General features: G+C 46.2%; 1 protein-coding gene across 1 annotated transcript in view; it reads left to right on the top strand.

Moving 5' to 3' along the window:
• PLCG2 (phospholipase C gamma 2) overlaps positions 1 to 20,516 on the top strand; it is a 154,877-nt gene that overhangs the window by 125,464 nt on the left and 8,897 nt on the right. The window contains exons 28-31 of the mRNA XM_086688823.1: positions 230 to 375; positions 955 to 1,069; positions 1,906 to 2,073; positions 7,757 to 7,845. Coding sequence (XP_086544949.1) covers positions 230 to 375; positions 955 to 1,069; positions 1,906 to 2,073; positions 7,757 to 7,845 — 518 coding nt within the window. The remainder of the gene's footprint in view (positions 1 to 229; positions 376 to 954; positions 1,070 to 1,905; positions 2,074 to 7,756; positions 7,846 to 20,516) is intronic.

Here is a 20,516-nt window from a genome sequence, read left to right as displayed (position 1 = left end):
TTTAAAATTAACCCCAATTCTTTTCTAATAAATCTTCAGCGTTGAGTAGGTTTTACTGTCATACTTAGGATGGTGTTCACCAGTCGGGACTTTTTTTGAAACGCATATTTTAACCACTGCCTGAAATTATTTTTGGAGACAGCTAAAATGACGCCCCACCCAGCGCCTCGGGCCCAAGAGGCGGCCTCGTCCTGCCTCATTCACAGCTGCCCTTCCCTTGCTTTCCCAGACAAGTACATGCAGATGAATCAAGCCTTGTTCTCACTCAACGGGCGGACAGGCTACGTCCTGCAGCCCGAGAGCATGAGGACGGAGAAGTACGACCCCATGCCGCCCGAATCCCAGCGGAAGATTCTGATGACTCTGACGGTCAAGGTAACTCAGGCCTCTGCCCAGTGACACCTGTCATCTTGTGTAAACCACCAACACCCAGTCACTGTTTCAGGATCTAAATTACTGCACACCCACGGGTTGTAGGGAGGGGACTTGGTCATCACCCCAGGTCTCCTGGGGGTGAGGTAGGAGGTCCATCTCTTACTGGGCTCAGCAGGTGGTCTCATAAGAAAGAAAAAAATGAAGTATATATAATGAAAAAAGTCTTTTTTTTTTTTTTTTAAAGAATACCACTTTCTCCCCTCTCCTTTCCTGGGATGTCTCTGTAGGTTCTCCCTGGGCACAGGGACGATGCGTTTCTGTGCTCAGGAGGTTCATGAGAATGATGGCCTGGGGGCTCCGATCCTGGCTTCTCCTTAACACCTGTTCTCCAGCCCCATCTCCCCGGCCACTGCAGAGGCTTGTTAGGGCTTCAGTGAAGAACCTGCGGCTGGCTTGGACCTCATCTGGTCTGACTGTAGAACCCAGACTGAGCCCCGTGCGATGCCACCCATATAAAACTTGTCCGTGCTTCCCAGGATGGATCGGGAAGAACTGCAGCTTTTACCTTTGGTGCCCTAGGTCCTCGGGGCTCGCCATCTCCCCAAACTTGGCCGAAGCATCGCATGTCCCTTTGTGGAGGTGGAAATCTGCGGGGCTGAATATGACAACAACAAGTTTAAGACCACAGTTGTGAGTAAGTTGCATCACGTGTCCTGTTGTCCACATCTTCTCTTTCATCCTCTGTGCCCGCTACACTTCAGCTCGGGGAGGTGGGGAAACACAGGGCACCGTGATTAACTAGGTGGGCTGGTACCCAGTGCCGTGTTTCTTTGTGTTGGGAGTCTTGGGCCAGCCCCCTATGCAGTGATGCCGGGGTGCTCCCCTTTGGGCAATACCCCCCCTCCCTGCCCACGTTATCTACACAGTCAGGCTTGTGTCCAAGGCTAAGGGACAGAGACACAGAGGGTGTGGCTAACCCAGAGGCTGCAGCCTAACATGGGTGATTTTATCCTTCAGAGGGAAGGGAGGCCCAGAGAAATGCTTACTTGCTCTTCCAGTGGAAGCCAGGAACTGTCAATTTTCTAAGGCCTGGGCTCACTGGCCCTGGTAAAAGACAGCCTGATGAACTCACGTGTGTACCCGTGACATTGGCATTTCTCAGGGGGTGACAGCCAGGAGGCTGGTTCACACGACTCCAGACCCCCCTCCCTCACCAGATGCGGAGTGTGGCTCTTCCCTCTGTGATCTCTTCCACATGCACCTGTTCCTGCTGTCCTGCCCCTTCCATACCCGGGGGAGCTGAGATGGTTGCTGTAGCAAGGGGGTGTGGTCTCTTCTCTCTGCTCTCCAAGTACCAGACCTATGAGAGCAGCTTTACCAGAACTGCTTCCGGGAAGAAAGTGTTTTTTAGATCTTGGCATAGATATGTGTTTACAGGGTGCTAAGGAGATTCAGAGCTGACAGAGAGGCAGTTTTACCACGAGGGGGCAGGTTGAATGGGGCCTCAGCTGAGCCTTGATCTCCTTCCAGATGACAATGGCCTAAGCCCCGTTTGGGCTCCGACACAGGAGAAGGTGACCTTTGAAATTTATGACCCAAACCTCGCGTTTCTGCGCTTTGTGGTCTACGAGGAAGATATGTTCAGTGATCCCAACTTCCTCGCTCATGCCACTTACCCCATCAAAGGAATCAAATCAGGTAAGATGTTTAAAAAAAATTTTTTTTTTAACGTTTGAGAGCGAGCAAGCGAGAGCCAGGGAGGGGCAGAGAGAGAGGGAGACACGGCATCCGAAGCAGGCTCCAGGCTCTGAGCTGTGAACACAGAGCCCAACGCGGGGCTCGAACCCATGAACCGTGAGATCATGTCCTGAGCCGAAGTCATATGCTCAACCGACTGAGCCACCCAGGCGCCCTGAAGATGTTTTAGTTGAGATGGTTGGTTTGGGATAGCATCGTTTTTGGTCTGTGCTGCTGGCTTTAGAAAGAACCAAAAAGCACACCTCCTGGTTTGTATTAAATTGTTGCAAAACTGATTGGGTGGCTCGGACCGCTGACCATGCGGCTGTTACCATGGGGACAGCCTCCATTTTGCACAGAGACCAGGGAAGGTGTGGAGGCTGGGCCCCTTCACGGTCAGGCCTTTGTGCAAAGTTGGATTATTAGGGAATTGCCCATCTGGTAGTGTAGTTTGATTTCATTCCGAAAGGCTAGGGGCTTAGGGTGAGGGCAGCTCCGGCCCTCCCCCAGGCTCGCATTGCACTCTGGGGGGAAGAAAAAGGCCCTGAGCAGCTGTGAGCTACGATCTCAGCTCTGCCTCTTCCTGAGGCCTAGAGAGTCCCCAGGAGACAGACTTCTTCCACTGATACCACTTTTTTCTATGCTGAGCCAAACTCCTTCGTGCTGCTTGAAGGGTCTTACTGGGTCTGCCTGTGACCACGCCAAGCTGGGACATGTGACCAGCTCTTAAGAACTAGGAAATGGAGTCCCATTACCGCCCCCCCCCACAAAGCAGCAATATAGCCGCCCCCCCCTCCGGGGAGGGGGTTCAGAGTTTCATGCTGCTCTGTAAAGGTGGCTATTCTTGTAGACAGTTTCTGTCCTCTCCTGCTGGACTTGATATGTGATGTTTGACAAATAGTCCCTGGTTCCATGTGGAATTCCCTTTTCCCCCTTCCTCGGTATTTCTGAGGCATGAGACAGAAGACCCTAGATCCTTCTGGAGTCCTCATGAGGTCACGGTTCCCCAAGGATCCCAAGGTTTCAAGGTTTCCAAACTTGAAACATATCAGATATTCCCTCAGTTTCTACCTTTCTTAGCATCATAAATTGGATCATTTCCGGCCTGGTGCCCTTGCCCAGCTGGGCATATGGTTGGAAAATGCAGGTTCCTGGGCCCATCCCGGGGTGCTCCGACTCCCCTGGGGTGGGGCCCCGAAGTTGCACGTTCAGGCAGCTCCTCAGGTGGCACTTGGAAAGGACTGAGCGTGGCTGCCTATCTTATCACCCAGAAACAAATTCCTAAGCAAAGGAGTAGATCAAATCCGAACTTAGAAACCACGTCTTCATAGTTTCCTCTAAATCCCTAGCATCTGATATTCCACAGCCCCTCTTGCTTAGCGAGCCCACACTGTAAACTACTTTAAACCCGGCAGTCAAGGTGCAATTTTGTAACGTGCCCTTTTACGTAAGGGTTAGGATGGACTTCTTTTTACAGTAACCGTTTGCTTGTTCCTAACCCACCTCCCCCTGGACCCATCCTGCACAGACAGGGGTGTGATGTCATGGAGAGAGGTCAGAGTTAGTGAACCTTCCCTTCCCAGCCAGGAAATAGTATCAATTAATCTAGAACATTCTATGACTTAGCCTGGAGGTTTAAATTTTTTTTTTAATGTTTGTTTATTTTTGAGACAGAGACAGAGCATGAACGGGGGAGGGTCAGAGAGAGAGGGAGACACAGAATCTGAAACAGGCTCCAGGCTCTGAGCTGTCAGTACAGAGCCCGACGCAGGGCTCGAACTCACGGACCGTGAGATCATGACCTGAGCCGAAGTCAGACGCTTAACCGACTGAGCCACCCAGGCGCCCAGCCTGGAGGTTTAAAACACAAAGAGCAGTATGTCAGGGATGATTAAAGAAGGGAGCCTTCTCCTGCTCCCGTGTGGTGTCCAGTGACCTCTGGCACATTCATGTCCCAGGGAGGCATGAAGTGAACAATCCCTTTGTGCATAAGGCATTGGGGGCCTTCTGAACTCAGAAATAGACTCTGCCCGTTGTCATTAGGGATGCACTTAAGCTTTTGAGCCAGATGGAGCACAGGAAGGAAGGAAAATAGCATTTATTGTGTTTTGTGCCTTAAACTCTCTAATCCTTGCAGCAGTCCCGTGAAAGAGGTTTTATCATCTCTGCTTCTTAAGCATGAGCACTTTAGGGCCCGGAGCTGTTCACTGACTTGCTCAAGGTCACACACCTGTAGGACCAGAACTGGGATGCAGACCCAGGAGTGACTTCCTTCCTCCTCTGCAGGCCTCCCCTACTCCTAATAAGCCAAAATTCTGAGCCTGCCTCAGATCATGTCTCCGGTTTCCTGTGTATCTATGGCGACAGCCCAAGCTGACAAGGACAAAACAGAACCACACTGTTTCTTGGTGAAACTGGGCAACACCTTTCCACCCTAACCCCAAGATGCATGAAGGCTGCTCAGGAAATGAGACCTGGGCATTGAAAGGAGGAGGGGGGGGGGCGTGGGCGTAGGGCATGCCCTCTCCCAATCTGGAGGCACATGTACTCTAAGCAGAATGGCACCACCCGCTCATTGGAGTGCAGGGGCAACCCGATAGCCTTCCCCATACCAGGAAGCAGTCAGCAGTCCAGGACGTTCTAACAGTCGGTCAACACCCAGACAGATTTCTTCCACATTGTCCACAGATCAGCTCTATTTCAGGCCCCACCCCAGCCCTCCAGTTAGAGTCTGCACTTAATAAGATTGCCATAACATTAAAGCTGGAGGGGCTCTAGGCTGGACTGTAGGAACTCTGTGGGTAGCCAGGAAAAAAACAGACCAGCAAACCAACAACAACAACAAAAGAATCACATCACCTAGGAGGAGAGACTAGGTCAGAACACTTCACTATTCAAGGAAAGCAACGTCCCCAAAATCCTGCAAGGAAAAGTGTCACCTGAGAGTTTTATACTCAAACTGTCACTCAATTATAAAAAAAAATGGATGCGTTCAAATATGTGCCGTTTGAGGATTATATGTCCCATGAGGTTTTTGAAAATGAGAGGACAAATTAAGCCAACAAAAACCCTGATAGAGGGACGTGTGGGTGGCTCATTTGGCGTCTTCCTGCAGAGGAGGAAGTCAGGCGTCTGACTCTTGGTTTCGCCTCAGGTCATGATCTCATGGTTTGTGAGTTCGAGCCCCACGTCAGGCTCCACCCTGACAGAGCTGAACCTGCTTGGGATTCTTTCCCTCTCCTCTGCTCCCTCTCCCTCTCAAAATAAATAAATAAGCTTAAAAAAACTGAAAAAACTGATAGGGAAGTTCAGTCAAAAGGAGGGGAGCACTGGACATTTAAAATTTACACACAGTGAAATGCACAAATTTTAAATCCTAAGAGCACTGTAAACCAGTATCGAGCTCCAGTCCATGAGACACACGCGGACGCATTCAGGGGAAGTATACAGTTGTGTATATATTTCCAAGTAAGATGACACCTGTGCGCCTGATGCAGGGATGGCTAAGTGTGATAAAACAAAGAGAGTAAAAGGTTAACGGGAGGATGTAGGTGATGGGTGTACAAGTGGCCCTTGTAATAGGATTTTAGCTTTGCTGTAACCAAGTCTCCCTCTGTGCAAGAATTATGGTTACAAAATGCAACACAAATACAGTTGAACAGCATGGGGGTGGGGGACGTCGTTCTGTCAAGCAGTCAAAAATCCACATATGACTTTTGATGCCCCAAACCTAACTACTAATAGCCTATTGCTGACTGGAAGCCTTACTGATAACAAAGTCAACACATACTTTGTATTTTATACTGTATTCTTTTTTTTTTTTCAATGTTTATTTATTTTTGGGACAGAGAGAGACAGAGCATGAACGGGGGAGGGGCAGAGAGAGAGGGAGACACAGAATCGGAAACAGGCTCCAGGCTCTGAGCCATCAGCCCAGAGCCCGATGCGGGGCTCGAACTCACGGACCGCGAGATCGTGACCTGGCTGAAGTTGGACGCTTAACCGACTGTGCCACCCAGGCGCCCCTACTGTATTCTTAAGGTAGAGAAAAGACCCCGTTAAGAAAGTTACAAGAGGGGAGCATGGGTGGCTTAGTCGGTTAAGCATCGGACTTTGGCTCAGGTCACAATCTCACCGCTTGGGAGTTCGAGCCCCGCATCGGGCTCTGTGCGGACAGCTCAGAGCCTGGAGCCTCTTCAGATTTTTTATCTTTCTCTCTCTCTTGGCCCCTCTCCCGCTCATACTCTGTCTCTCTCTCAAAAACAAACATTAAAAAAAATTTTTAAAAAAGTTATAAGAAAATACATTTACAGTACTGTACATCTTGAAAAAAACCTGCATATAAGTGGACCCTTGCAGCTCGAACCCACGTTGTTCAGGCAGGGGTCATCTATTTTATTTAGACGCTTGTCCTGTAAAGATGATAAAATTAGGGGGACGAAGGAGAGGGAAGGTATAGGCTTGCATGACCTCATCAACAGTGGGAAGCGAGAGAGAGAGGAATCCTATGGTACCTTTAAACATTCCCCAAGAGAAATAATAATAATCACACACGCCAAAAACCTGAATGGTGGAAGAGGAAGAAGAGGGAGTGCCCCAATGCAGGCATTGCTTGTCCTGGAGAATGGGGTAGAGTGCAAATAAAAGCTTTCCAGGCAAACCAGGACCACATTGTGAACCTCCAAGGTAGTGTAAATGCAAACCGTAACGTTCGGAACTGCTTAGGTTAGGGTATGATCAGTAGTGATTTTAAAGCAACTCAAGACCATAGACTATGTCGGGAAGATACGGTTCAGAGTGGTTTCTTCCGGGGGCCGCTGGGTGGCTCAGTTGGTTAAGTGTCTGACTCGATCTCAGCTCAGGTCTTGATCTTAGGGTTGAGTTCAAGCCCCACGTTGGGCTCCACATGGGGCATGAAACCTACTTAAAAAAGTGCGCCTTCTAGAATAAGGGGTTATGCGGGGGGTAGGAATGAGAGTTTAATTTTTAGTATGTATTTGTTCTTACTAAAACAAGCCAACAGATCAGCCTTTGAGATGTGTTGTCTTTTTTTTTGAGATGTGTTGTCTTAAACATTACCTAATGGGGGAAAAAGCTCTACCTCAACAATCCCCTAAATAATAAACATTTAAATGACTGTCCTAATTATAAATAGAGAAAGGCTTTCAGAGGATCAATACTGCTCGGGATCGCCAAGGGACAGATTTCCTCCTATTGGAAATCTTTAAAGATAAAACACTGCCCCCTCCCCCTCCTAGCAGCAGACATGAAGGGAGGGGTTGTGAAGGAAGCTTTACTCCTTTGAGTCTTTTGGCCTCAGGAGTATTCAAGAATGTGAAGCATCGCTGCAGTCACTCTACATTCAGTGTGTGATGTTCAGGAGGTTTTGATTTCTCTTGAGTGATTCATTTTCATTTCTGCATGAATCTTTAACCCCCTTCTCTGTGCGGGCCTGTCTGTGAGGGCTGCGTTCCTGAGCCCATGTCCCTAACCATCAGGATGGGACCTCTGGTTTCCATAAAGTCAGCCCCCAGCTTGGGACACTCCCCTGTCTGCTACTTGGACACCCTAGCCCTGGCTACGCCTGAGAACGCCAAGGTCTGATATGAATGGCCTCCCTTTGCATGATCTTTCCGTTCCACAGGATTCAGATCTGTTCCTCTGAAGAATGGGTACAGTGAAGATATCGAGCTGGCTTCCCTCCTGGTGTTCTGTGAGATGCAGCCAGTCCTGGTGAGTGAACACCGGGTGGGGTGGAAATGGCCTGTGCGTACGGCTGGTAGATGGACTTAAACCCGTTGGGCATTATCCAGCCAGACACGCCCATCACACAAGAATCCCGCAGCCACCCCAGGTTTTTCCTTCCAGCAACCTTCCCTCTTGGAGAATGCAGTACGGTTCTTTGAGTAGATCTTGTAGTTGGAAAGGGTGAAGCTCGTTGGAAGTTCCTTATAGTTATGTTTCAGCCAGTAGAGTCAGGCAAGACAATGCTCTTCTAGAGAAGCTCATCCTTTCTGGGGGCCTTTCCCCACCTGTTGGGTCCTTGGGAGTCCCTTCAGAAGGTCTGACAGCATCCACCGAGGCCTTGTCGTGGCCAGTGCTGGGGAGAGGAGTTCACAGTGATAGGCACTGCTTTTGTCATTCTCTTTGCTGCTGGAGGAGCCTGCCTTCCTGGTCCTTTTGCCAAGACCTTGAAGATCCTTAGCCTCTTCTTTGATGAACCAGTTTAGGGAGGTTTGGTGGGAAGGGCTTGGCCTCACTGGATGCAGCACCAGTGTGTGATAGTTTATGTCTCCCTCGATGGTTAGAGAATATCTGGATGTGTGATTTTGGAGCTTTAAAATCGTCTTGACAGCCTCTCCCATAGAATGAAAGCCACTTGGCATGTGTTTTTGCGAGAACCCACGATGTGGCCAACCCAATCTCACCAAATCTTTCCCTCTCCCTACCACAAAACCCAGCATGAACGGGTTGAGTGTGTGGTCACCCCACTCCTCTTCGGATAGCCTAGAACAACCCTGGTTCTGGACCCCAGCAGGCTGAGGTGGGCTTGGTCACCGCCCCAGGATTTTCATCTTGATTTCTCATCCTGGTTGTTCTCTGGGTACAGAAATCACAGCCTCTAATTTGTTGTTTTGGAAGTTGCTTATTAGGCAACTTCCAGAATAAAGCTGAGAACCATCCAATGGGGAAGGGAGGATGGCAGGGGTGGAGATGCCTTTTAACAGCTGTAGCCATAGTCCATGCAGTAAAAATTCATGAACGCGACTCAGAGGAGAGAACGTTAGGCTTTTCTGCATAGCTGTCTGCCTTAACATTCAGTTTCTGCAACCTTGATAGTTTTCCACTTCAGAGCATTTTATAAACATGGAAATGGAACAGGATGCAAACATAAGGAAAGACAGACAGGAAGCACTAAAAGCAGGAAGCGGACACTGAACAGGCACAGTAGTTGGGGGCCAGAGAACCTCCCTGACAGCCAAAGACATCACTTGTGTTGGTGTAAAATAAGCTCACGATGACAGAATTGTGCCTGGAAAGGGTAAGGCGATGGATGGTGCAAAGTTTCCCATTTTCAAACAAAGTTTAAATGGCAGTGCTTCAGACTCTGTCAAAGTAAACATTGACACGAACTGTCGTTTTCGCTTGACCCTTCGGTTATGGATCAGAAAATCACCTTTCATGATTGTTACTGTGATTGCAAGGCTGGGTCCCGAAAGGGCACCTGAGTCCGTCATAGGTCCTTGTTGAGAATACCCAAGACTTAATTAAATGGCTCTTCTTTTAGAATGAATTACGCATTTGTCAATTTATCACCAATAAGACTGAGTTCTTTAAGTCCATTAAAAGACCTCAGCCAGAATACATGATTTTGTTTACCTAAACACACACAGAGCCCAGACTGTGGAAACTAGTTTTATAATCTGGGGGAAGAGGACTAGATAATGTTGGCATTTGGTCTGTTTGACTCCTTCACTTCCTAGGTCAATGCCGCCTTTATGTAAATGATACTACTACAAATCCGTGCGTCCATGTGTATTTCTTTTTTAAAGCAGGTTTCTTAACTTTGGGGCCAGAGGTTTGTGGAGGAAATTGTCCTCTGCATTTAGAAAGTTCAGCAGCATCCCTGCCCCTTGTGTAGCCACCCAACATGTCCCCGGGTTGGCAAAACTGTCCTTGTTGAGAACGGCTCTAAGTGAAATTCTAAACACTTTTCATACTATTACCTAATCTTTAACAGCATTTTTCCACTGAATGGATGGACCATAGATTACCAAATTGGTCGTTTACATGGAGTCCACTTGCAAGTAAGGCTTTCATGAAATTCTTTATGTGCCTCTCCTTTTCCTCCTTTAATTCAGTGTTATTTTCTTAGGACTTATTGCCAGATACGGGGTCAGTTTATTGAAGCAGGATGGTAGAAATATAAAACCTGGAATACATAAGCATGAAGACCCCTGGCTTAGTCAGGCTTACCTTCCCCACCCCACAGAAGGATCTGGGATGCTGTTGCCTGGGGAACACATGTGCATAAAAGGCCATCTGCAGACATTTCATGGACAAACAATGTGATAAACTGGGCTTCAGATGATGGTAGGGCCACGTTGGTCTAGACCATGCTCGGCAAAGCTGTTATAAACAACTTGGAAACATTATAAATAATTTGGTAATACCAACAGCAGAGAAACTTAGTACATTTAAAAGAAAATGCCCTCCTCTAGATTTACTTTCTCTATGGGGGAAGCCTCCCACGTGGGTGCTGTTAGGGATGCGGTGGGGAGTGAGGGCATCGTGTGGGGCACCAAGGGGAACGTTAACTTGCAGAGATCTGCTCTCTGAAGGAGTTTTGGCAGAGAAGTTGTCAGAGTATGTGCAAACCTCATTTTAGCTGCTGGTTTTTGAGCTTTTATTGAATTCCACATCTGTCACCTGGTTCTGAGGCGCTCACAGGTGCCATTCGGTGATGCGGAATCACACGGTGACGAGGAGTCTCTGGGGAGCTGAGCTGGGTTGTTTGGTAGACCTGGGCTTTCTCATTGTTCAAGGTCAAACCTTGTTCTATTTATCACCGTATCCTCTGTCCTGCCAGGGAGAGACTCTGGTAAATAGCTTTGCAGAAGACTTCTCTGAGCCAGTGATTGATCCGGTGAGGGCTTGATGGAGTTTAAAGCTCCAGAAAATAGTCGGTGAGCACTTGAAGCTTCTTCTGAAGAAGCCATTTACACATCACAATTGCTTGATCAATCCTCAGTCCTTTGCCCTGTTAGCTATATATATGGTTTATAAGATGTGTTTTCAACACTATTTTATTACACTTGAAAAGTAGTAAAACAAAGGAAGGGAGGTTGGAAAAATTCCATTAAGCAACCTGTCCATAACCACAGGTAGCATTTTGGCAGATTTGATATAGCCATCGTTGGATTCATGTAATACGCATGAACACGTGCCCTTTATCGACTTCACAGGAGCATTTTTCAATGTTGTTAGGATTTTCAAAGCCATTAATGCCTGTTTGATCAGGTATGGGTTTCTCATTCGCTTAGCCATTCTCCCACTGATGGACAAGGAGGTTGTTTGCAGCTTTTTACGTTATAAATAATGAAGGGCTTCATATAACCTTTTTTGATTACAAATTATTTCCTGGGGCTAGACATTTAATAATGGAATACCAGATCAGAAAGGGGAAAAAAAACACATTTTGGATGCATGTTGAATTGTTCTCTCAAAGTAGTTTCTTTTCAGTTGATGTATCCTATCCATTGTGCCACTGAGAAGGGCTTCCACTCAAATGATTTAAACTCGTGAGATTCCGAATAGGACGGGAGCAAGTATGAAAGCTTGAGGTACTCCTCCTAGTCGCCATCGGTGGGCAGGCTGGCAGGACCTGGGGTCTCTGATTACTGATCCTGGGGTGGATGGGGCTGGGTAGGGGTTCAGGTGTTGGGCTGGAACGACCAGGAGGCCATGGTTCCCAGCGAGGGCTTGGCAGGAAGAGAGGTGTGGATCTCTATGCGGAAGAGCTCAGCACACACGCGAGAGACCCCGGACCGGGAGCTGCACCCTGCAGCTAAGCCAGTCACGGTGTCTGAGGATGGGCAAGATTTCCTTACACTTGGGAAGGCCCTCCTTGGGCCTCAACAGCTAACGTGTGCCAGTCTGACCCCAAAGAGCAGAGACTTCTGTGCCTATCAGGAAGGCCCAACAGCCGGATGCGATTTGAACTACAAAACCATGAGTGTGAAGTGAAAAAGACAAAGCCACTGCCCGGCAGTAAGAGGAAGACGGACCCAGGTGGACACATGGTACAGGTGGCTGGCAGTTCAAGTAGAGCCATCTGAAGTATCCAAAGAGGAGCCCAACATCCGAGTCCTAAGAGCATTCGAGGATATCTAAATAGAGCGCTGAAAAAGACTTCCTGGAATTTGAAATTAAAACCTCATTTCCTGAATTTAGATATTCAGCATATAACAGAGATCTGCGTTAGTGACCGGAGATATAACACGGAGGAAGTGTCTCACAATCCAAGTGCGCCTGGGGGGCTCAGTCGGTTGAACGTCCGACTCTTGATTTCAGCTCAGGTTATGATCCCAGGGTTGTGGGATCGAGCCCTGCCTCAGGCCCCATGCTGAGCTCCTACATAAAATTCTCCCCCCCGCCCCCCACGGTCTCAAAAACAAAAAAACAATTTCAAGAAAAGTCTCGCAATCCAGAACAATGCCACCATGACAGCCTCAGAGAACGGATGCAAAACACCTACAGGCAAGCATGTCCCCACGAACAAAGCGGAACAGATGGGTAGGGAGCTATCAACGAAAGTGAACAGACGGAACTTTCTCTTCTTTGCTGCTTGAAAAGGTTTCCTTGATTCCCAAAGGGACAAATCAAAAGCACACTGTGCTGGGTTCTAGCACAGGCACACCTTGTTTTATTGTGCTTTGCAGATACCGCATTTTTGTTTTTTTTAACCAATCGAAGGTTTGTGGCAACCCTGTGTCAGGCAAGGCTAGTGGCACCATTTTTCCAAAAGGCATTTGCTCACTTCCTGTCTCTGCCACGTTTTGGCTCATATTTCAAACTTCTTTGATGGGGATCTTTGATGTTACTATTTTAGTTGTTTCGGAGCCGCCTGAACCACACGCTTAGAAGGACGGCAAGGTTGTGTGCGTCCTTGTTACTCCACCTGTCGGCCACCTTCTGTCTCTCTCCCTGAGACACAACACTGAAATCAAGCCAGCTGATGACCCTACAGTGGCCTCCACGTGATCCAGTGAAACGCAGAGTCCGTCAGGGCAGCAGACTTCATCGCTGTCTTCGGAAACTGCCCCAGCCACCACCACCCCCCTCGGCCAGCAGCTGCCGGCATCCGGGCAAGACCCTCCACCAGCCAGAAGACTGTGAGTCACTGAAATCTCAGATAATTTAAAAATTTTGTGGCCAAAAAACCCCATTAAGATGCATACGCGTTATCACACCCTTACTAGACTACAAGCATAACTTTTATACGTACCGGGAAACCAAAAAAATAATGTGATTTGCTTTAGTGCAATATTTGCTTCATTGTGGTGGCCTGGAGCCACACCCATGATATCCGAAGTTTGCCTATAAAATGTGTGAATTCCAAGGAAGAATAAAAAGACTTCCCAACATACCAAGTTATCTACTAAGAAAATCAAATAAAGCTAACATCAGACTTGTCTTCGGCACTAGGAGGACTGAAGAACTCCGCAAACGGCCACCAGCATGTCAAGGCAACAGAAATGTATTTGTGGATATGCAAGGTCTTAGGAACCTCAGGAGAGCACCTGAATCGATGTTCTAGATAGATAGATGAAGAAAAGGAATTAATTCCGCAACACAGGTACACTTTAGAGTGTAAGTCTCTTTAAGTACCAGGGTCCCTGAATCAAATAACACTATGAAAAATTTTGTGCCAGTCTGGAATCGAAAATAATAAACATATGAAAACCCTGGAGCTGAGAGGTAAAATCAGGGTGTCCTGGGGAGTCTGGGTGGCTCAGTCAGTTGAGCGTCCAACTTCGGCTCAAGTCATGATCTCACGGTTCGTGAGTTCGAGCCCCACAGCCTCTGTGCTGACAGCTTGGACCCTGCTTCGGATTCTGTGTCTCCTCTCTCTGCCCCTCTGCTGCTCACACACTCTCTCTCTCTCAAAAATAAGCAAACATTAAAACAAAACCAAAAAAAAAAAGGTGTCCTGAAAAGTTTTGACTTTGATGCCTGGGGGTTCAGTAGGCACATAAAACATCTTGTAAGAGGGGCGTTCAATTTTTTTTGCCTTGAAATATCAGAATTAAGTTTAATTAGGATCATTAGAAAAATGAAACAGAAACGTGACCAAGAGTAAAAATGTATAGGATTCAAAAGGGAAGGGTAGAATATATTTGATTCAGTGAATGGGCTCAATCCTCCTATTATAAAAGAAAAAAAAAAAATCTAACTGCTTGTCTACAGGAAATAAGCCTAAAACCAATGGGTATTGCATGAGGAAGGAAAGGTTACCCAAAAATTACCCCCCCCGGAATGGAAGAGTTACTGCAAGAAATAATTAATCTCACAGTACAATTTACAATCAAAAGTGCCGAAGATGTGCTTGCTGGGGCTGCACATACACAGAAGTATCAACGAGCATTAAGAGGAGCGGTGTGGAATGATAGTTGGTTTACAACTGGACGGGAGAGTCCTGGGGGTTTAATTAGGAAACGGGGACGGTGCCTCCACATATCAACCAAAGGTTCCTACACAGATTACCTGATTAAAACAAAAAAAATCAAGGACAGATGATCAAGCTAATCCCAACCAGCTTGATTTCAGAGATACACGACTCTGTCCTACTGCAGCAGATAACAGACACTGTTTATCCTTCGGTTTCTCAAACTTGATTTCATACCTGGTCACAAAGAAAGAACGAGTTCATGAGTTGGTGAGAACAGCAGTAAACTATTTATGCTGTAACTATATTTTGAAAAGAAAAACGCGTGCCCTCAAACCACAGGGAAGACTGAAAATGCATGCACTGTTCGTCTCAAAAAAGTTTTGAATACCAATAAAATAGGAACAAAATAAAGATAAAAGCCAACTGAGCAAAATCTAAAAGAAGAAAAAACAGATGTTGATTCACTGAAGAGATCAAGGACATAAACTCCTGGCCTGCTTAATAAAGGAGGGAAGAACAAAGACAATACCAGAGAAAATACTGAAAGGGAGAATGACCCCCCAACTGAGAAGATACATTTGTAAACTAGGGCAAATGGGTGACTGCCTTGAAGAATGTAAACAGCCTAAAATTGTTTCAAGAAGCAATACAAGATTCACAAAGTCCCAGAGCACTGAAACAGCTCTCAGGTAAAACAGGAGTTACATTCAGATGGTTTTAAAGCCAAGTTCTACATGAATTTCAAGACCATCATTCTTTTTTTTTAATTTTCTAAAACTACTTATTTTTAAGGAAGACAGCACGAGCTGGGGAGGGACAGAGAGAGAATCCCAGGCAGGCTCTGCACTGTCAGCACAGAGCCTGATGTGTGGGTCAAGCTCACAAATCAAGAGTCGGAAGCTTCACTGGCCGAGCTACCCAGGTGTCCCAAGAATACAATTCTAATGTTAATCCACGGAGGTCAACAAATAGAAATGCTCCAATTAATTTCCTGAAGAAACTGGAGAAAGATGGTACACCTTTCCCTCCTCTTCCCCTCAGAGTCATAGGTAAATTCTTTAAAAAATTAGCAAGTCACTTCCAGATATTTACTGGACGAATGTTACAATTGAATAGTTTATCCCAATAATGCAAGGATGGTTTGGCAACTCATTTAGTGAGAAAAACGTAAGTCACTAAATGCCACACATGTCACCAAATGATTTTACCTCTTTACCACAATTTATACTCATTATCTCCATTCACAAATATGGCTGTACATCTAAACAAAGACTCCAATTTTAAGGTCACTGAGTTTTGTATTTAGTACCTAACCACTTTATTCTAGAAAGAACAGTTGGAAATGCGTGGTGGGAGATGGGGACAGATAGGTAATCTCATTCATGGTATCGACAAAAACTGTAACACATTAATGACATTTAAATAAGAAAGGTGTACAGCTTATAACCACCACTTGACCAAGTAGAAATATACACAGACCCTTCCAAAATTGTCTCATGGGAACCAGAGTTATCAATATAAAATCATTTTTAAAAATATATACAGAGAGGTAAATACAGAAATAAATGTGAGAATCCCAGGCAGACTCTGCTGACAGTGTGGTGCATGACACATGGCTTGAACCCACGAACTGTGAGATCAAGACCTGAGCTGAAATCAAGGAGTCCGCCTCCTAGCTCAGGTCTTGATCACAGGGTTGTGAGTTTAAGCCCCACACTGGGCACAGAGCCTACTTTAAAAAATTTTTTTAGAGCACTTGAGGAAAATCCGACAAATGTAAAAGCAAAAGGATTCACCCAATGAATCTGAAAATAGCTTTGAAAAAAAAAATTTTTTAAAGCGAGAACCCAATGGGTACATGCATTTAAAAAAGAACTGTCCTTTTCACAATTAAGCACATGTGGGAATGGGAGGGCCAATTAGAAATCCTGGAAATACAGTTGGAAAAATCTTGAAAAAAATTTTTTAAAGCTTATTAAGTGGGAAGTTCTGGAATGGATACCATTAGGGAAAGAATTTGCGGATATGAAGACCGTGTTGGGGAATTTGCTTTCAAACTGCAAGACAAGATGAAAGTACAAAAAGGGTGAAAAATAAAAATACAAAATGAAAAGCTCCAGCGTAAAATATCTGAAATGATGATGGCTGGGGGCGCCTGAGTGGCTCAGTTGGTTAAGCGTCCAACTTCGGCTCAGGTCATGATCTCGCGGTTTGTGGGTTCAAGCCCCACATCAGGCTCTGTGCTACCAGCTCGGAGCATGGAGCTTGCTTTGGATGCTGTGTCTCCCTCTCTCTCTCTGCCCCTCCCCTGATCATGCTCTCTCTCTCTCAAAAATAAACACTAAAAAAAATTTTTTTTAAATGTTGATGATTGAAAATCTCCCACCATTGAAGAGGCAAAGGTCCTCCAGCAATAAACAGCAGTATATAGATGCACATATAGACTCTTACAGGCAGAATACCAGAGTAAAGGGAAAATCATAAAAATGGAAAGATAGGTTCCCTATAAAGGATTCTGTAAAGGATTGACAGACCATACTAGCATTCCCCTCTATAACAACAGCAACGTAAAGACTAAGGGATCTCTTGAAAACACTTAAAACACACAGCTGCAACTCTAGATGCCCTGTATCCTGATAATTACCATTCAAGAGTGAGGGCAACATGAAGGTCTTTTTCAGAGCTACCAAGACAGCCAACGGAGTACTAATAAACCTTTGCTAAAAGAACTACCGACGTCCTTAAGCCAGAAGGAATACAAAGCAAGAAGCATTAGTGGCCCACGAAATCCGTAAACTACCTTAGAAAACAGAAAAAACTATATAGACTTCAAAGACTAAATTTTTGTGTGAAAACTCAGGCTCAGATAAATGCAGGAAATAATAACCCCAAAGTTCTGAGAGGGAAGGAGGGAATCTCTATCAGGAAGGGCACACGGGGCAGGCAACGCTCTATTTCCTATTCGGCATCTCCACAGCTGTTTATAGTTATTCATTAAACAGTACAGATGTTTTACATACTTTTCTGAATGTTTGTTGTATAATTCAGTGCCCAGTGCTCCATATATACATACATGTGTGTGTATATATATGTATATATACATATATATGTGTATATGTATATAGATAGAACATAGCTATGAATGCTTTGGGATTCAGGAAATGAGATCAGGGTCCGTGAGCATAGCAGTATTAGTAGAAGACGTGCATTTTGAACTTCACCTGAACAAAAGTCATTATATACATGAAAGCAAGAGAAATTGTTTTATTCTGGGTAGAGACAAGGTGAAGAGAGCTCAATTAACACGTTAGTGCAGTTTCTTTTCTGCTTTATTCTTAACAGGAAGGAAAGCAGGTCTCCTTGGGGAAAGGCATAAATTTAAGTAGGGTCATTAGTGACTCTTCCCAGGGCCTCACGTGATGCCTCGGAGAGTCACGAGCATTGTCCTCCTCTCCTCCGCTCCCCATGGAAAGACTGTCCTGTTTGTCTCCTCTGTACTTTCCCAGGGGGCCAGAATAACCTTCGCCATTGCTCTCCCCACTCTCCAAAGTCAGACTTGTACCTGTTATCCTTGGGGATAGCCATGATGTTTTGTTAGGTTGTTAGGGTGGGGAAACTATCTGCAGAGCAAGGTATGGCCTGAGTCCGTGTTTTGTAAAAATGACAAGAAAAACCCATTCGTGCATACTGATGCATGTTTTTCTAGCACCAGAGGGTCTCACTTGAGCTACTCCATCAGTAATAGCAGCCGACAACAGCCTGACCTCCTGAGTAGCCAGGCTTTTACAACAGTCAGAAGATGATGTAGGAGGAGGATCGTGAGCTCACCTCCTCCCATGCACACACTGGGACAACAACTACATACGATGAAACACTCGGAAAATGACCCGAAGCCTGGCAGAGCGGATTGTCCGCAGCCAAATACTTAAGAAAATGTCACAGCAAGAAGGGTGAGAGGGACAGAGACAAGGCTGGGAACCAGACCCCCAGTGCAGCAGCCCAGAAGCAGGAGGGGAGATCACAGGCACAGAGGGGATCCCTGAGGAGCAAGGGAATCGAGCCCCACGTGAGGAACTCCTGGGGACCGGCACTGGGAAAATGAGCCCCCCACCCCCCACCCCCCAGCTGGCTCGGAACATCAGTGCAGCTCAACTCAAAGAGAGCCAGAGGGCTATAGGAAGCAGACTCCGTTCTTCCAGGGCCATGGTGCCGTATTACTGTCTGAGGCCCAGCACGCAGGCAGCAGCTGGAAAGCACCTGGGTGACGCACGAGAGAGTTCTTAATTTTAGGGCATGTGCAGGAAGACCAAGGATCTGGAGTTGTCTCTAGGAATCAAAGTGCCAGTAGATGCCAGTTTACTTGCAGCCCAGCTGGCAGGATGCTGGTGGGAGCCACTTGTGACACTCTCTATCTACGTTGCTAACACCATTCACCCCACCTAGGCATTGCCCGGCAGACCCACCCCAGCAGGTGCCCCCGACCCCCCGCAAGTACCACCCTGCCACATGCAGGGGGCAGAGCCCCTCCAAATTGACTCCTGGGGAGGGGGAGGCAGGCCCAGTCACAACAGGAAGGCATATGCAGACCCACACAGGAGACACCCCTGGAGCTCCTGGTTCTTGTGACCGCGGGCCATTGCACTACTGCGCCCCACGATATACCTACGTCAAGCCGCTGCTTTCAAGACCAGGAGATGTAGCTGACTTACGTAAATACATAGAAACAAACACGGAGAGTCAGACAAAATGAGGCAGAGGAATATATTCCAAATGAGAGAACAAGATAAAACCTTAGAAAAAGAACTCAATGGAATGGAGATTAGCAGTCTCCCTGGTAAAGAGTTTCAAGTAATGGTCATAAAGATGCTCATCAGGTTTGGGCGACCTCCAGGAGAATTTTAACAAAGACAGAAAATGTAAAAACCAACCAAAAGCAAAGAATACAATAACTGAAATGAAAAGTCTACTAGAAGGACTCAAACGCAGACTGAAGGATGTACAAGACATCGGTGATGGGGAAGGCAGGGTAATGGAAAGCATCCAAGCTACATAGAAAAAAGAATAAAAAACAACGAGGATAGGTGAAGGGACCTTTGGGAAACATCAGGTACCCTAACATTCACATGATACGGGTCCCAGAGAGAGAAGCACAGAAAACTTGACGAAATAACAGCTGAAAACTTTGCTAAGGTGCGGAAGGAAACACATCCAGGCGCAAGATGCACAGACAGCCCTAGATAAGATGAGCCCAAGGAAGTCCATGTCTAGACATACAGTAATTAAAATGTCAAAGGTTAATGATAAAAAGAGAATTTTAAAATCAGCAAGAGAAAAGCAAAAAGTTACAATCAAGGGAAACCCCATAATATGGCTGTCAGCTGAGTTTTTCAGCAGCAACTCTGTATGTCAGAGGGAGTGTTTCCAAGATATATTCTAAGTGCTAAAAGGAAAAAACCCTACAACCAAGAACACTCTACCTGGCAAGTTATTCAGAATGGAAGGAGAGACAGAGTTTTCTAGACAGAAGTTAAAGGAGTTCATCAACACTAAATCAGTTTTATAAGAAACGTTCAAGGGACTTTTTTTTTTTAATGCTTATTCACTTTTGAGAGAGACAGAGCCAGTGGGGGAGGGGCAGAGAGTGGGGGACCGAGGATCCGAAGTGGGCTTTGTGCTGACACAGTGAGCCCGATGCAGGGCTCAATCTCACAAACTGTGAAATCATGACCTGAGCAGAAGGAGGACGCTCAACTGACTCAACCATGTAGGTGCCCCTCAAGGGACTTCTTTACGTGGAAAAGAAAAGCCAGCCCATAACTAGAAGAAAATTATTAAAGGAAAAACTTCACTGGTAAAAGCAAACCTGTAGTAAAGACAGGAGATCAGTCACTTATAAAGCTAGTACAGAGGTTAAAAGACAAAGTAGGAAAATCAACTATATATAAAAAAAAAATTAGTTAAGGGACACACAAAATAAAAAGATGTAAAATGGTGGCACCTGGGTGGCTCAGCTGGTTAAGCATCCAACTCTGGATTTTGGCATGGTTCATGATCTCACATTTGTAAGACTGAACCCTGTGTTGGGCTCTGTGCTGACAGCATGAAGCCTGTTTAAGATTCTTTCTCTCCCCCCACCCCTGCTGCCCCCGGCACCCATCCTTCCCTCCCTCCCTGTAGTCCTCTCCCCTGCTCACACTCTCTCAAAATAAACATTAAAAAAAATGTAAAATAT

This window comes from Puma concolor, chromosome E2 (assembly GCF_028749965.1).
Source record: "Puma concolor isolate L17-30 chromosome E2, mPumCon1.1.hap2, whole genome shotgun sequence".
NCBI classification, from domain to species: Eukaryota; Metazoa; Chordata; class Mammalia; order Carnivora; family Felidae; genus Puma; species Puma concolor.
Note: the sequence above shows the minus strand (reverse complement) of the source record. Positions and strands in the feature narration are given on the sequence as shown.